The 15,198-nt window shown below is 34.2% G+C and overlaps 3 protein-coding genes across 3 annotated transcripts; all 3 read right to left on the bottom strand.

The window, feature by feature from the left end:
• Positions 1–1,795: 1,795 nt before the first annotated feature.
• Positions 1,796–7,057, bottom strand: LOC131644073 (respiratory burst oxidase homolog protein B-like). The gene is made up of 10 exons (XM_058914465.1): positions 6,264–7,057; positions 5,969–6,128; positions 4,841–4,889; positions 4,528–4,641; positions 3,633–4,448; positions 3,326–3,537; positions 3,130–3,232; positions 2,947–3,023; positions 2,345–2,862; positions 1,796–2,254 (listed from the first exon to the last, which is right to left on the bottom strand). Exons 1-10 carry the CDS (start codon positions 6,784–6,786, stop codon positions 2,145–2,147), a joined length of 2,682 nt encoding a protein of 893 aa, XP_058770448.1. The 5' UTR covers positions 6,787–7,057; the 3' UTR covers positions 1,796–2,144.
• Positions 7,058–7,675: 618 nt separating this feature from the next.
• On the bottom strand, positions 7,676–10,164 carry LOC131653222 (uncharacterized). The gene is made up of 6 exons (XM_058923311.1): positions 9,979–10,164; positions 9,378–9,588; positions 9,194–9,282; positions 8,426–8,999; positions 8,215–8,325; positions 7,676–8,073 (listed from the first exon to the last, which is right to left on the bottom strand). Exons 1-6 carry the CDS (start codon positions 10,162–10,164, stop codon positions 7,676–7,678), a joined length of 1,569 nt encoding a protein of 522 aa, XP_058779294.1.
• Positions 10,165–10,287: 123 nt separating this feature from the next.
• LOC131653232 (uncharacterized) lies at positions 10,288–13,145 on the bottom strand. The gene is made up of 5 exons (XM_058923322.1): positions 13,103–13,145; positions 12,588–12,645; positions 12,203–12,427; positions 11,191–12,095; positions 10,288–11,084 (listed from the first exon to the last, which is right to left on the bottom strand). Exons 1-5 carry the CDS (start codon positions 13,143–13,145, stop codon positions 10,288–10,290), a joined length of 2,028 nt encoding a protein of 675 aa, XP_058779305.1.
• Between the last annotated feature and the right edge of the window lie 2,053 nt (positions 13,146–15,198).

Consider the following 15,198-nt stretch of genomic DNA (forward strand, 5'->3'; position numbering starts at 1 on the left):
CATTGAATATAAAACTTGTTCACGGCCAGTTCACACACTAATTTTATCATGCATTTATTATTATAAAAGTGTAAATATATCATCAATATCAGAATAAAGGTTAAAATATATTTTGTAATGATATGAATTTATAGATAGTTTTCAGTAACCATTATCATACACAGACATATGCAATATATTGATTATGTATCCGACTATACACAATGATGCGGTCCGTACTTTTGTTTCAAAATTATATGGCCAAACCACACGGAAATTGACACAAAGTTATCAATGAACCATATATTATTATATTGCCAAACCACACCGCTATACCACACATATATTGAAACAACACGTATAATTGAAACAACGTTTCAGCCCATTGTTCATATATGGCTTCGTTTCAATTACATGTATATTTTTAGAACTTTCATATTACTGTACTCCATTAAAATTCAATATATAGAATTTAGGATTTATACATTTACTTTATATACCTTATATGTCATAATTAGAAATTAAATGTGTGTTTGATGATTATATCAAATCCATGAAAAATTATACATATGCTGTTTCTTTTCTTACAACATTTATATAGAAAGAAAATGTTCAAAATACACGGTACGTAATCCACATAATATATTATACATGTCATATTTGTGTGCAATCATGAAACCCTTCTTGTAGATATATGATATATGCATCAATTGACAATTTTAGAATTTAATTTTATCATTTAGATTAAATATTACCTGAAGATCATAATATTAAGAATTTGACTCTCATACGTTGAAATTTTTCATATCAGAGATATTAATATCATGATTTTCACGGTGCTCTAATTTGTATGAAAAACAATATACCCGGATTTATAATGTCGATTCTTGATCGGTTCTTAATGCATCCACGATACTATAGTTCATCATATGATGTTTGAAACGGAAGCCTCAATTGCCATTATTTAAAATACTATAAGATTGTTAGAAAATTAATTAAACCGAATGGAATCGAGGCTAGAATCGTGTACGTAACACTTTCCTTATAGTATTTCAAGCACTCCCAATTTGTCTTGGAGTTTCTACGCAGGAATACCCAGGATAATTCAGCCTTCTCGAGTTTGCGCAAGACCGGCGAAAACTCGAATGTAGCGAAGAGTGCTCTGGAATTATTCTAGAGGATTTTCAATTTTCTGATTGTTAATTCTGAATCCGAAATCATGCTTTTATAGGTCATGCTGATATTGTTTCACAAGGTAGCGACCCTTGGTGAAACAATTTCTTTTCCAAGAGTTATGACTTTTGGCCCACAGCATGGTTCACCAACAGTTGCAACATTTCATGAAGAGTTGTCAACTTTCAAATTCAAAATTCAAATCCACTAGCATATTTTCCTTGTCATTTTGGAACACACTCATATTATTAATTATAATTAATAATTTACAACAGTTATGAGAAGCTAGGTACTACGTACAAAATTGTAGTTACTACAAAAAGGAGAAGAGAACAACATTGTCTACATGAAACTAGGTGATGACAAAAAGGAGAAAAAACAACGCTGCCTACTATTTGAAAGCTAATGTTTATATAAAGAAAAAAGAATGCAATATCTTTCTTTCTTTTTCACTTCTTTGGCTACTTTTATACATTAGAGTTTACAATAGACATATGACATGTCTTATACTACAGACAGGTCAGATTTTGCTGTAAACCATGATAAAGAAGCAGCATCAGTGTTGTAAAGAGAGTCTTGCAAACTTATGTGTTAAGTTATTAATTATACATTTATTTGACCCTAGTTTGATCTTAAATATAAGATTCTCTAGACATTTTTAGATACATTTATTTACTTTTTAAGTATACCTCTTATTAACAAAAGACAATTCATCTAAGATAACATGTAAATATTATAGAGAATTCTCAATCTAATTCAAATTATAGCTTATGAATCTTGCAATAATAGTTGCAGCAAAAGCTAGTCCAAAACTGCAAAATTTTACATCACATTTCTTACAGAGGGTATTCTAAACAAAATAGACTTCAAATCACATTTATGCCAAATCAGTATGCCTAAATTCTATTATACATTATTCCATTCAACTATATGTTTACAACAATATATATACCTATACAGTAAAAAATATTCAACTGTATGTCAAAAAGAATCTAAAAATTTTCTTTATGAAAATCAAACTTGGTGCCTGTTTTTCTGGAAAAATCCAAAGAAAATTTTCTTAATTCTCCAACCAATCCATGTGCTCCACAGTAAAAAACACCTATAAGAATGAAACAAATTGGCTAAAAGATATGTTAACTTAAAAATTTCAAGAACTTAACTTATTTATAAGAGTAAAATCAATACTTACCAACTCTTTTATCAGGGTGTTTAAGAGCAACATGTTTATAGACACTACGCCAATTCGGCCTAGCAAAATGTGTTTTAACCCTTGTCTCTGAAACAACATCCACACCACTTTTGGCATGGTGAAGCGATTGAAGCATCGTGATCAAAGCAGATCGAGCATCGCCTTCTTCATACACGCTCGTGCAATAATTGTGAAGCTCGATTACTCCTTCTTTATCGTTCTCCGCTATCTCATTCATCACTCCTTTAAACCATTCAAACGAACCTTGCTCCCGTGTAACCCAATAGAAATAGGCTCGTTTGGTTGCAAAAGGCTTTTTCTTATTGCTCTTAACTCCGCTTTCTATTTCTCCTTCTTCTAAATCTTCTTCTTGTTGCTTAATGTTGTTTAGCACATCCTTGAGTATGCTAATCAAAGGCGTTGCGCCGATTCCTAAACCTACTAGAAGAAGGACTTCGTAGTTTTTGTAGTCTTGTGCTGGTGCTCCATAAGGTCCATCAATTCTTAGCCTTGGCATCCTACATTTTGTTTGAAAATTTAATCATCATATACATGATTAATGTAGAAATTCTTTACACCGTCAATTTTCGTAATATATCTACCTTGGCAGGCTTGGTTTGCCCGGTAGCATATCAGCGCGTAGAAGACCACTTTGGCCATCATTTGCCGGTTGGCATGCCTGCATAAACCATGATGATGCAAGTAATTTATGTTATGAACAAGAACATCATCAAAGAAATGTACAACTTATAATATTACTTGAATCTTGTGTATAAGTATTTTACCTTGGCGAAAATACCCTTGAGTTGTGATGTCCAATCACCCAAAGTTCTAATGTGAACACTTATGTAATCATCTCCAGGAGCTGATGTTATAGAAAAGGGATGCCTAGAGACAAATTGCAAGTAAAATTAAGTAACACCCTATTTTTATAAATAGTAACAATAATATAAGAACTATGAATTCAAATTAGGCACATACCATTCAAATGGAGAAATATCTGAGCAATTAACATAAATATACTGTCCACTAGTATACTTAAATCCTTGAGGTTTAGACACATGCAATGCGAGTACATTTCCTGGGTACACTGCAACCTTTAGTATCTTCACAGATTTGTAACCAGATCTAAATGCACGAAGCAGTCGTTCGCATCCATATAGAATCATAGGAACCGCGAGATACATCCATGTCTATGTCACAAAATTTTGTAACAAAAATTTAGCAAATAAAAAGAAAACAAATGAAATGGAACAAAAAATACATTGATTTGAGTAAGAGCATGTACCGTTTTCTTATACCATTTCTTGCTAAGGTAAAGGAAGTATCCATGAATGATAAAAAGCACATAGACAATGACAAAAAGGTGATGAGAATACCAAAATGCATTAAAACCAGTGAGTTTCTTGAGGGGTTTTGGAAGGTTAAGCTTATTACGACGGAACCAAGGTTGGGCTAAAACAAAAGCTATGGCCATAAGAACAACTATGACAACCCCGGTCCAACCCTCGGTCCCTTTAACGAACCACCAATAATTATTAGGCCTTTGATCCCCAAAAAACTGTTTCATGGGTTCATATTCTTCATCTGTTGCATGCAATAGCCTTGGAAAGTCACAAGTCAAATGTGAAATTGCATGTAATCCAACCCCAATAGCAATGCCGAAAGCTATCACCTTATGAAAGTTGATATTATCATCAAACGGAACCGCCATTCCAAGCTTGGTCTTGCTCCTAAGCCAAGTGATAGTGTTTCTACATACAGGTAACAAGATTAAAGCCATGTTGAACTTGAGTGTCTCCGCGCCGCCCTTAGCCGTGGTGACACAATAGCCCATTACATGAAAAACAGCGCGACGCTTGTATTGAATGAACTTCCAAGTGAAAAGTGCTGCACAAATGGAAAGCCATAGAGCTATGATCCAAATACGTTTCCAATTATCTTCCATGAAATATGATAATTCTCTAAAAGCTCGTTTTATAGGGTTGTGTTCTTTGGTAGGGACTAACTTCTGGCTCAACATTTGGCTTAACACTCTACTATCTGTAGTTATGTGTGCTGATTGTGCTGGTGCTTGCAAAAGAAGCATTTCCAAGTTGTACAACTGCAGAAAATAACAAAAACTTCAAGAAAAATTATGTGTATTTTAATTCATATAATCTTAAAATTTAAAGAATAGAAACCTCAATATATCCAAGGTTGTTTGGGTCCAGCTCCTCCATGATAAGGGCAGCATATTCCTCTGCTCGTTCTTGTAACTTTGATAACTTATTTGCCGATGCACTTAATGTGATAATCTGAAGAAAAAAATAAACATCGTGAATAAGTGGGATATCAAGGATTCAAAATTGTGTCCCCGTTATTGATATTCATGCACAACTATCAACTAAACTGATTTATTGGGTCTGAGTCTGGACTTGACTTTTCTTTCTATCCGATAATAATTCACCTAATAATAATAATAATTTCTTCAAAAAATAATAATTAATAACTTACTTCTTTTACTTCTTCTTCTGTGATTCTTCCATCAGCATTCTTGTCCACCCTGGCATAGTGGCATGAGTGAAGACTATGAGTAAGGATAAAAAACTAACAGTATTTTTGACATTAGGTTCCAAAATATTCTTTTATTTTGACTAAAGTTACGCACGCGTAATGTTGTTCAAATCATGCTGAGTCATTCCAAGTATATTTTTCTCTACTCAACAACCTAACCATTGTTGATAGCTACTTGATCCATGCATGTGATACTCTTTTTAGGTTGTGTTTGCTTTACTTTTTAATTCTTATAACAAACTTTGTTCATGGGTACGCTATAGAGTGAATAAATAATTACAACACTAAAGAATATTCCAATATTCATTAAAGGGATAGTTTTCTACAGACTAAAAATGTATATTAACTCTAATTAAAAAAATGTACATGAACTATACACGCAAACTAAATGAAGTGGATTGAAAAAATTGTGATTGAATTATATATCCATAATTAATAAATCGTCTTTTCAGAAGAGAAACGGAATGAAGTTGATTAGAAAAATAGATTAAAAAATGGAAAATTCTTAAGTACTAGTTATAATGGGTATGGGTACTTTTCATATGTGTTCCAATAAAATTTGAGAGATATGATATGAGTGTTCACATAAAAATGTTGCAATTCACATTACTCCAATAAGATTCTACCTTTTTTGTTGCAAAAATTAACATGCTCATCAATTAATTAATAAACTTTAAAAAATAGCAAGTAGTATTATATAGTATTAGAAAACGAGTTCCGTCTAAAAAAAAGAAGCAAATTCAATTAAGTAACAAAGTGTTGTTTAGCTATTACAAAACAATTTCAAAATATTTTATACCAAGTCCACACAATCTGTAACGATTTTCCACATGATTAGATTTATTACTTTTTGACTCAAACATGATCAGAAAACTAAACACTCAACTTGGACATTATTGTCCAAATACGGACACATTTCTATTTTGAAGCCAATAAAACCCGTTTAGCCATCTTTTTCATCCTCACAAACAAGTCACTACTTAAATTTTCGTTATTAAAAGAAAATTTTAATTAGTTTTTTATCAATCAACAAAATAAAATAAAAGGAAAATTAACAAGTGTTCTTACATGTCAAAAAATGTCTGAAGCCTTGAATCAAAGCTTTGATCAGTAATCTGCTCCCAAAATTCTCGCAACTCTTCCTTAGTTATGGACGCCGTAGAGATTCCTCGACGACGTGCTAACGCTTCAAATAACTCTCCAGCAAATTCTTTTGATTCATGCATTCCTATAATAGTTTTCATTTTCACCTCCATTGTAATTCAAAATGAGTAAATAAAATTCAAAATTTAATCATCATCAGGGTTTTAAAAAATAGTCTCTCGGAATATTTTTTAAAACCCTGATTATGATATTAACATACCTATGCACTGGCTAAACCGAGTCTTGGGCAATTTTCCATCAACAGACAATTCATCAAACCGTTTCTCAACTCGTGACCAACCATCACTACCAACACTTTTTGACATAAACTTAAGACCTCGTAGAGCACGAGCAGCACCGGATTTCGATCTATCAACCTTATCAAACGTCTTAAAAGACGTCATGCGCTTCAGTTCCTGGGAAACCTGTCTCAGCCGAGACGATAGCGAAGACGGCTTCATCTCGAGCCGGCTCGCCAGGAAAGCTGTTTCGGAGTCTCCACCGCGAATGTTCTGAACAGAAACGGAGTCGTCACGGACGTCAAGCGTTATTTCCACCATTTCTCCGTCATCGTTCTTAAACCTCGCGCTTTTGTTCTTGCTTCCGTTTCGGTGCTTGTTGGTTACTAAAGGCCCACTCAGCGGCCCGCTAAGAGGGCCGCTGAAGCTCACCCGGGATCTTCGGCTTTCTGTGGTGGTTTCTGGCTCCGACCAGGACTCATGTTGATTCTCTTGAGTTTCCATTTTTGTTTTTTTTTTGTTTCTTCACTCGCAAGGTAAATAATAGAGGATGTGATTATTATGGGAAATGTTTATATTATGTGTGTGTATATATAAAGTAAAAAGAGAGGTGAAGGTGGTGAATAATGGGTGAAAGTTGAAATGAGTGATATAATATTTATAAAAAATGAGTCAAATAATGTGAGAGGTGAATCAAGGGGCGCATATGGATATTGTTGTTCTGGTTTTGTTTGTACACGTTAGTTGACGGAGACAGGGTGAGTGGTTTGGATAATAATCACTTATGTTCCAAAATTCAAACACACACTGCTGGAATATTATTTCATAATGTTTTCTAACAAGTTGATTATAGCTGGAAACAAAGTGGAAACAGAAAACAAACTCCACTTTCTAGTGTGAAGGTAAACCCTCACAACAATATAACCGTAATCAATATTTTAAATTTATAATTGCAAATGATATATAATTTATAACTAGTAGGAAACCCGTGTTGTCGGACGGGTTTGATCGTAACATCATATTACATGTATAAGTCTATCACTTGTAAAGTTTCCTTATATAAATTAACGACATATATTTACCCAAAATGTTTTCCAAGTTTTAGTAAATATTAATAAAACTTAAACACATGATACACAACGGTAAAACAATGAAAAAGCTATTAATACATTCAATTTTTTATGTCTTTAAATAAAAACAATAAACATATTTGCTGGTATAAATATCAGATGCTATCTTCTTGTATGATTGCAACCAGTCAACAACATGCATCATATACCTACATTATAAAATGTATAAAACAATATATGAATAAGAATAAACTTTAAGGCATATAAATATTGTGTGTTTCATCTACAAATACAAAGATAGAAAAGAAGAATAAGCTTATCATCTAACAAAGTGATTGGAAAACCTCCTTGTATACAACATTTGTAGTAGTGGAGCACGGAACATTCTCTTTGTCGTGTATTAAGATTTTAAGACCACTTTTTGTAGTAACTCTTGAAATTGCAACATAAAGTTGTTCATGACTAAACACGGGAGAAGGCAAATACAACCCAACACTATCAAGAGACTGGCCTTGAGACTTATTAATTGTCATTGTGTAAGAGACAATAATCGGAAATTGTCTCCTAATCAACTTAAATGGCCATGGTGACTCAGAAGGTGACATAGACATTCGAGGAATGTAAAAAAGGTTACCTATGTTCTTGCCAGAAATAATTTTTGCCTCAATGACATTATTGGCCAATCTTGTAACAATCAATCTTGTTCCATTACATAATCCATCTGATTGGTCCAAATTTCTCATAAACATAATGGTTTGTTAAACCTGATGTTCTTAATTTGCTAAGAAATTCTGGAGTTAGCACTTCATAAGCTTCGGTATAACTCATAAACAATCAATCTTGATTCTATGATTTGGTAAACCTGATGTTCTTAATTTGCTAAGAAATTCTGGAGTTAGCACTTCATAAGCTTCGGTATAACTCGTATAAGTTCTATCAATTGAATCGTAACTAAGATACTCTTTCTCTTCTCCTAAAAAGAATTAACAGAAAGATACAAAAATTAGTAAATTCAACATGATATTTGACTTATTCTTTTTCCCATGCATAAAAAAAAAGTAAATAAGTTTTACCTGGTATTAGGTCCAATACATAATGATTGATCTTATCCACAACTTCAATGGTTGAGGCAAGAATTGATTTTCCTTGTAGATATGCAACATCTTGGAATACATTAACCAAATTGGGATATGTATTTTCAACAATAGCTTTGATAGGATCTTCATAATTCTTAATCAATAAATCTTGAGGAATCTCTATGTTCACCAATCCATCATTTGGTTCAGATATCTTACCATCACCGACATTTAAAATCCATTTTGAGAACTCCGCTAATTCCTTAGAACTTGTATTATCGCTTCCCTGCTGAAGTCTCATGTTTTTTGTTAGTGTTAGAACCTGACAATAGTCCCAAATATAAGAGGAGCATATGGATGCATGAACAATATCAGAACGCCCTGCTCTCGGAACAACTGGAAGAATCTGTCTGAAGTCTCCTCCAAAAACAACAACTTTGTCGCCGAAGATTTTATTCCCAAGACCCTTCTTGGTCATGACGTCTTTAAGTGTTCTATCCAATGCCTCAAAGCAATTTTTATGAGCCATAGGTGCTTCATCCCATATTATCACATCTGTTGCCTCGAATAACTGAGAATGTTAAGTGTTTTTGTCAATATTGCAAGTGGGGTTGTCGAGTGTTGGCACAGGAATTTTGAACTTGGAATGAGCAGTTCGTCCACCTGGTAATAATAATGAAGATAAACCGCTTGAAGCAACAGCAAGCACAATTTTTTTCTTTGAACGAAGTGCAGTTGATAGTGTCCTCCACATGAAAGTTTTACCGGTCCCTCCATAACCATGTAAAAAAAGACCCCTTCTCTTTGTTTTCCGACAGATTCCATGATTTTTTCAAAGATTGAGCGTTGTTCATCTATCATGCATAATGTAAATTGTTATATTTCAAAAAATGTGTACCAGTGGGACTGTCAACTTATGCCACCAAATAGTATAAATATAAAATATCACCTGTGAGGGCACGAAAGAGATTGTTGAAGTTTTCTCGCTCAGTTTCGGTATTGTAATCATGTTCTTCGTAAATCAGTCTGTTCCCAACGTGCCGTGTGACATAAGCATCCGGATAAGGCATGTCTTTGAATTCGTGCAAACTTCTTCGATTGGATTGCAACTTATTCTCAATCTCAATGAGTGTCAAGTTTTTCAACTCAGCTTCTGTTAACTGCATATCTATAAAAAAAACATCAATTAAAACTTGATATGTGGTGGCATGAAAGTTAATTGATAAGGGTATCAATTAACAATATATGCATGACAGCAGCATAGTAAGTTATTGCATGTTACATTCAAATTTATGATTCTAAAATAGATGTATACATCAGAATGAACATATTTTTGAAGATTCCTTGTTTGTGAAAACATCAATTTGAGATGTGCATAAATGCATGTTATACATACAACAAATAATTTAACTATATATATAGCACTACAATGTATCTCTTATATTAGTTAACTGTCTTTGTCGGTGCAGAATACCGTCGGACAACGTCTTCCAAGTTTTTTGCCAAACATGATGCGGTCTATTAATTGTACCAGACAGTAGCATAGTTACAAATAACTTTCTCAAAAAATGTTCCGAACCCCAATCTTTTGCCTCGTTAATGGCTGCAAAATATTCCTTGTCATCATTAAGAAATCCCATTTCAAAACATGCATCTCTAAAACTGTCCCGAACAATTCCACCGACCTTTTTTATATCCTCGTAGCATGTTGGCCCTTTTGCAACAGTCAGCATCATTCTTAGGTAATACAACTCACCAGTACTTGGAGGAACCCAAATTAGTCTTCCAATGGTGTGCCCTCTCTTACGCGGTCTCCATCGTTGGTAACTTTTATCATAAACAAACTTAGTAAGGAAATTTCAGTATGTCAGATTTCTGGCCTCTGGATATGTTTTGTTTGCTTCCATCCAAGCGGTAAACATTGATTCCTTCACACTTGGTTTTTCAAGGACCTCATCTATCAGTTCATAATCGGTATAATATACCGAATTATCGCCCTCAAGATGAAAATATAATCTTTCTACTGCAGGAGATCTTCCATGAATGGGAAAAGAAAATATTCTCCAACATGCTTCGCTTAGTGAGACATATCTACAATCAAGATACTGCTTGATTTCATCGCCATTTTTAGTGGTCGAAGGACTGTCGTTGTCTCCTTCTACGACAGCAGCGGTAATCCTGTCATACCCCTTGTTTACATATTTAAATAAGTACTTAACCGAAGTACCTTGATTACACCATTCCATATTAATGTGAGCTTGAAATTTCTTCAACAGATATGGATTGTGAGGAACAACAAATCTGTTATCAAGAACAACGTTCTTTATCGTAACAGTGTTTCCAGTACCCCTCCTTCTGTACACAGGATATCCATCCTGATCAACTATAGTCTGAGACTGCCATTTTTTTGGAAAGAATTTAGAGCATTTTGCGTTTTTCATGCAAGGTGACAGCATGTTTGCCAAACCACACGGACCGTGTATCATATGTCTCTTCACCAGATTATACAATTCCACATCATCTTCTTTTGATGGTATCTCTGCTGAAATGATGTTGTTTATGTCATCGGGAGTGGGATACTTGCTTTGCGGATGCATGAATAGCAAAATATGAGCATGTGGTAAGCCTCTCTTTTGAAACTCAGTCGTGTATATATCTGCAAAAAATTATAGTAATGAGAGCTTATGATTATATGAGATTTTAAATAGAAGTCATAAACAGAAAACATAGCTTGACTGCATGAAATTAATAATATGACTTACATGCAACCACTCTCCCTAAGACATGCTTCTTAGTCAAATCAAACAACAACTCATCCAACTTAATTTTAAAAACTCTTGATATAATGTCGGGACGATCATGGGTCTGCAACCTCATTTTATGTAGTCTTTTGACTTCAGGCCACATTAGATTGCATGTAAATGTGATAAAAAGGTCAGGAAAACCAATATGGCTACAAATAGCCATTCCATCAAAATACAATTGTTCCATGTATCTTCGACTTCCAACATAAGTTGATGGTAAAACAACTCTCTTACCCTTGTTTGCTCTTTGAGTGTTTTGTTCCTGTTCTGGACCGTTCAAATTGCAGTACTTTGAAACTCTTAGTTTTTTCTGGTGCTTGCGTATGTAATTCAACCTTTGAGACTCCATCAAAGTGAAACCATCAACCAAAAATTGCTGAAAAAGCCTCCTGGACATCAAAAGTGTGTGTGCTTCTGTTGGCCTGGTTTGAATCTGAAACGTAAGCCATTCTCTGATGGGAAGCTTATTCTTCTTTTTTTTTGCTTTTGTTTCCCTATGTAGAATACCAATTCTAAAACCATCTTTGCCATATGGAAACAAAAGTGGATATTGTAAAGCAAGATAACTTGGATGAAACTCACTTATCCTTTTCAGCTTCCCACTCTGTCTCTCAAGTATAATATGTCTTTTAGAACCTGTATCAACATCACCAACGATAAGTGCCGCAACTTTGGAAACTGTCGGTTGATTATAAACTCTTCCGTCCTTGGATCGATCGGCGATTAATTTCAGTTTTAGATCAGGTACATGAGAATCCTTTAGTCGATCTCCTGCCATCCTAAATGTTTTAGCATGTGTGTTGAACTCATCCAGCATAAGTTTCAATTTTCTAACCGTTTCTGGATTCACATTAGGATTATGACTGTAACACATTATATAAAACAGTTAGTGTCAATGTGTTATGATAAACTATAGAAGAAGGAAAAAACTGAATAATGTCGTAAAACAAAGTAAGAATTCAGGCATTACCCTATTCCTTGCATTCTATGATGAATCTCATTCGCAGTGTCATAAATATAAAGCTGTGCAAATTTTGGTGTTTCTCCATCCAAAGGGAGCATGCTCCCAATTCTATAGCAAGTCTGTCCATGTATCCTAATGTTAGGCGGTCCTCCTGCCGATTGGTATCTATTGTCAAACTTCATTCCGGGGTGACGTAAAGGCAAACATAATGTTGTACAATCTGCAATATTGCTGATAGTTTATACAGTCTGTATCATTGTTATCAAACAATAGATGCTTTAGTAATGGTGGCGGTTCATTCAAAAGCAGTAGCACAACTTTACCATTTCCACAACATAATTGGAATTTGGGTACAACACTATGTTTTCATTTGTATGTCTTCTCTTGATACCACATCAGTGCTCCACAATGTATGCATTCAATATTTGGATCACCGATATCCGAGTAGCCTGTTTTATTAAAACAAACACGAAGCAAGTCATAATTTAGAATAAAATAGTCACAAGTATAGATGTTTCATGACTGCCAATTGAATATGGCATGGTTTACAGGAATCAAATCATATTAGTTATTTTGAAGTATAAAATAAAGTGTCATATATATATATATATATATATATATATATATATATATATATAGGCTTAAATGCACTTTTGACCCCCCTATTTTCATTTTAATGAACTTTTGATCCCCCATTTTCAAAATTCCTTATTTTGATCCCCAAACATTCAGTTTTTTGGCAAATTTAGAGCCCCTCTCCAAAAATGCATATGTGGATGTGGGAATTGCTGAGTTGGCTAAAATTACTTATGCCACGTAATTAAATTTATTTAATTTATAATTTTAAATACAAAACAATTTCTGAAAATCAATTCTCTTTTTAAAAAACACGAAGATAGCTCATACGAGAATTCTCTTCCTCTTCCTCTTGTTCGTGACCTAATTTCATCGTTCTCCAGCATAGCTTCATACAAATCCCAGAACCTAACCGCTTCACAAATTCGTTTCATCGCCCTCTTCCAGAACGAGCAATATGAGCAAGATTCCACCCATTCGCCCATCATCGGTATGCAAAGAGGATGTTCGGTATTGTATGAGGTATGTTCTCTTAACTCGTTATTTTTCATCACACTATTCAGTTGTCTAAGTATGCTGAATGTAAATTCTTTTTTGTTCAGACCATCTCAAAACAACTACATTAAGATAAGGTTTCATCATAGGGGGAAGTTTGTAGAGAGTCCATGTAAATGGTATGTTGATGGTTTAGTGACTGAATTGGATTGGACATGGGATACGGACTACATGTCGTACATGGATCTTGAAAATTTGATTAAGGCTGAGGGATATTGTAATATCAAAAGTATGTGGTACTGGAACCCTAAGTTTAGCTTTAGTCGTGGCCTTAGACCCTTAAACTGCGATAAAGATGTGCTTAAGTTTGTTGATGATATAAAGGGTTTTTAATTGGTGGATGTATATGTTGAGCACACAATAGAAGTGACTCCCGTTGTTGAGGATTATGTTGATGGCTGTCCAAACTATGCTGATGATGAAGCTGAATCTGATGTTGAAGTTGAAAAGGAGCATGTTGATGATGAAGTTGAAAAGGAGCATGTTGATGATGAAGTTGAAAAGGAGCATGTTGATGCTGAAGTTGAAAAGGAGCATGTTGATGCTGAAGTTGAGGATGATGATGAAGAGTATATTGCAACTGAGAGTGAGATGAGTAGTTATAGTCATGACTTGAATGAGTGTGTTGTTGAAAGTGAGGATGAAGGCCAAGATGTGGAATTGGACTGGACAACTATCATTCATGGTGATGATGATAATGCTAAGGCTATATATTCTGAGGAGGATTATGATTCTGATGTATTGCACACACCTAATGAGAGTGACAATGATGATGAAATAGAAAAGTTTCCTTCTTTTAAGAGTGATTTCTCAAAGTTTGAGCTAGGTATGGTGTTTAGTAACAAAGAAAAGATTCACGAGGCTGTGGCAGACTATGTGTGGACCGTCCTTTCGGGCCATACCCCTCCGTGGGTGGGATACGTGAACTGACTCTTTTTTGTCGATCGGACGCTTTCGCGTCACTTTTGAAAAAGTTTACAGAGTCGCCACCGACCTTTTATTTTATCCAATGAAGGAAAGGTTTATAAAAGAAACAGAAAAAAGACCTTTGAGAGATTCTGGGTAAGGGGGTAGGTTATACAAAGGGAAGGTGTTAGCACCCTTTGTATCCATGGTTATCCATGGGCTCTTTAGTTTGCTTAGCTCATTTGCTTTACTTTTCAATTGATTCGGAATGCTTTACCTGTGTTTTTGAAATACCTTTGCAAATAGAATTTGTAATGATCCTTGTGCGGATATATACAAATGCTTGTTTATCTTTCGAAAGATGTTTTGAAAAGATCGTTAATTTTGTAATGATCCGTGTTTGGATGTATACAAAATATTGTCTTTTGGAAAATTCGTTTTAAAAAACAACAGTGTATGAGAATTTTGTTTGTTTTGATTTTGAGCAAGCAAACTAGGAGGTCTACCCTGAGTTAGGAGGTCTTTATCCTTGTTCCCTTTAAAAATCTATCCATTCGTCGGATATAAACAAAAGGTTCGATTTTGTACTCGAAACAGTAGAAATGTAACTTTGATTTTGAAAAGAGTGAAAAGGGGTTACCCTAGGAGGTGCAAATGTGATTGTGATTGAATTCAGATATTTATCTTTGAAGTTAGTGATCTGACGGTTCAGTTTTATCTTTGACATACACGCAGTTTATATGGGTGCTGGAAATTAAAATGCGGAAATGTAAAGTGCAGAAAGTAAATCTACACTATTACATCGATTGTGCGGGAAATGTAAACTAGCCTATTTACATGAATTTGACATCCTATACATTTATCTAGGAATTTTAAATTGCAAGAAATAAAAGGCATATTTTTGTATTTTTGTGATTTATTTTAAATATTATTAATGCATTATTAATTAATTTAAAATAAAGAAA

The sequence above is a fragment of the Vicia villosa genome, linkage group LG1 (assembly GCF_029867415.1).
Source record: "Vicia villosa cultivar HV-30 ecotype Madison, WI linkage group LG1, Vvil1.0, whole genome shotgun sequence".
Lineage (NCBI taxonomy): Eukaryota > Viridiplantae > Streptophyta > Magnoliopsida > Fabales > Fabaceae > Vicia > Vicia villosa.

Bases quoted from the DNA above. Each gene is read 5' to 3' on its own strand.
- LOC131653232 (XM_058923322.1), bottom strand. From the start codon at position 13,145: ATGAAATTAGGTCACGAACAAGAGGAAGAGGAAGAGAATTCTC. The intron at 12,646-13,102 runs GTATGAGCTATC...TTAATAAAACAG, and splicing joins GGAAGAGGAAGAGAATTCTC to GCTACTCGGATATCGGTGAT. The intron at 12,428-12,587 runs GTATCAAGAGAA...ATAAACTATCAG, and splicing joins CATTGTGGAGCACTGATGTG to CAATATTGCAGATTGTACAA.
- LOC131653222 (XM_058923311.1), bottom strand. From the start codon at position 10,164: ATGATGCTGACTGTTGCAAAAGGGCCAACATGCTACGAGGATATAAAA. The intron at 9,000-9,193 runs GTAAAACTTTCA...TAACATTCTCAG, and splicing joins ACATGGTTATGGAGGGACCG to TTATTCGAGGCAACAGATGT. The intron at 8,326-8,425 runs GTAAAACTTATT...AATTCTTTTTAG, and splicing joins TGTATTGGACCTAATACCAG to GAGAAGAGAAAGAGTATCTT.
- LOC131644073 (XM_058914465.1), bottom strand. From the start codon at position 6,786: ATGGAAACTCAAGAGAATCAACATGAGTCCTGGTCGGAGCCAGAAACC. The intron at 4,890-5,968 runs GTAAGAACACTT...CCACTATGCCAG, and splicing joins CTTCAGACATTTTTTGACAT to GGTGGACAAGAATGCTGATG. The intron at 4,449-4,527 runs GTTTCTATTCTT...TATTTTCTGCAG, and splicing joins ACAACCTTGGATATATTGAG to TTGTACAACTTGGAAATGCT.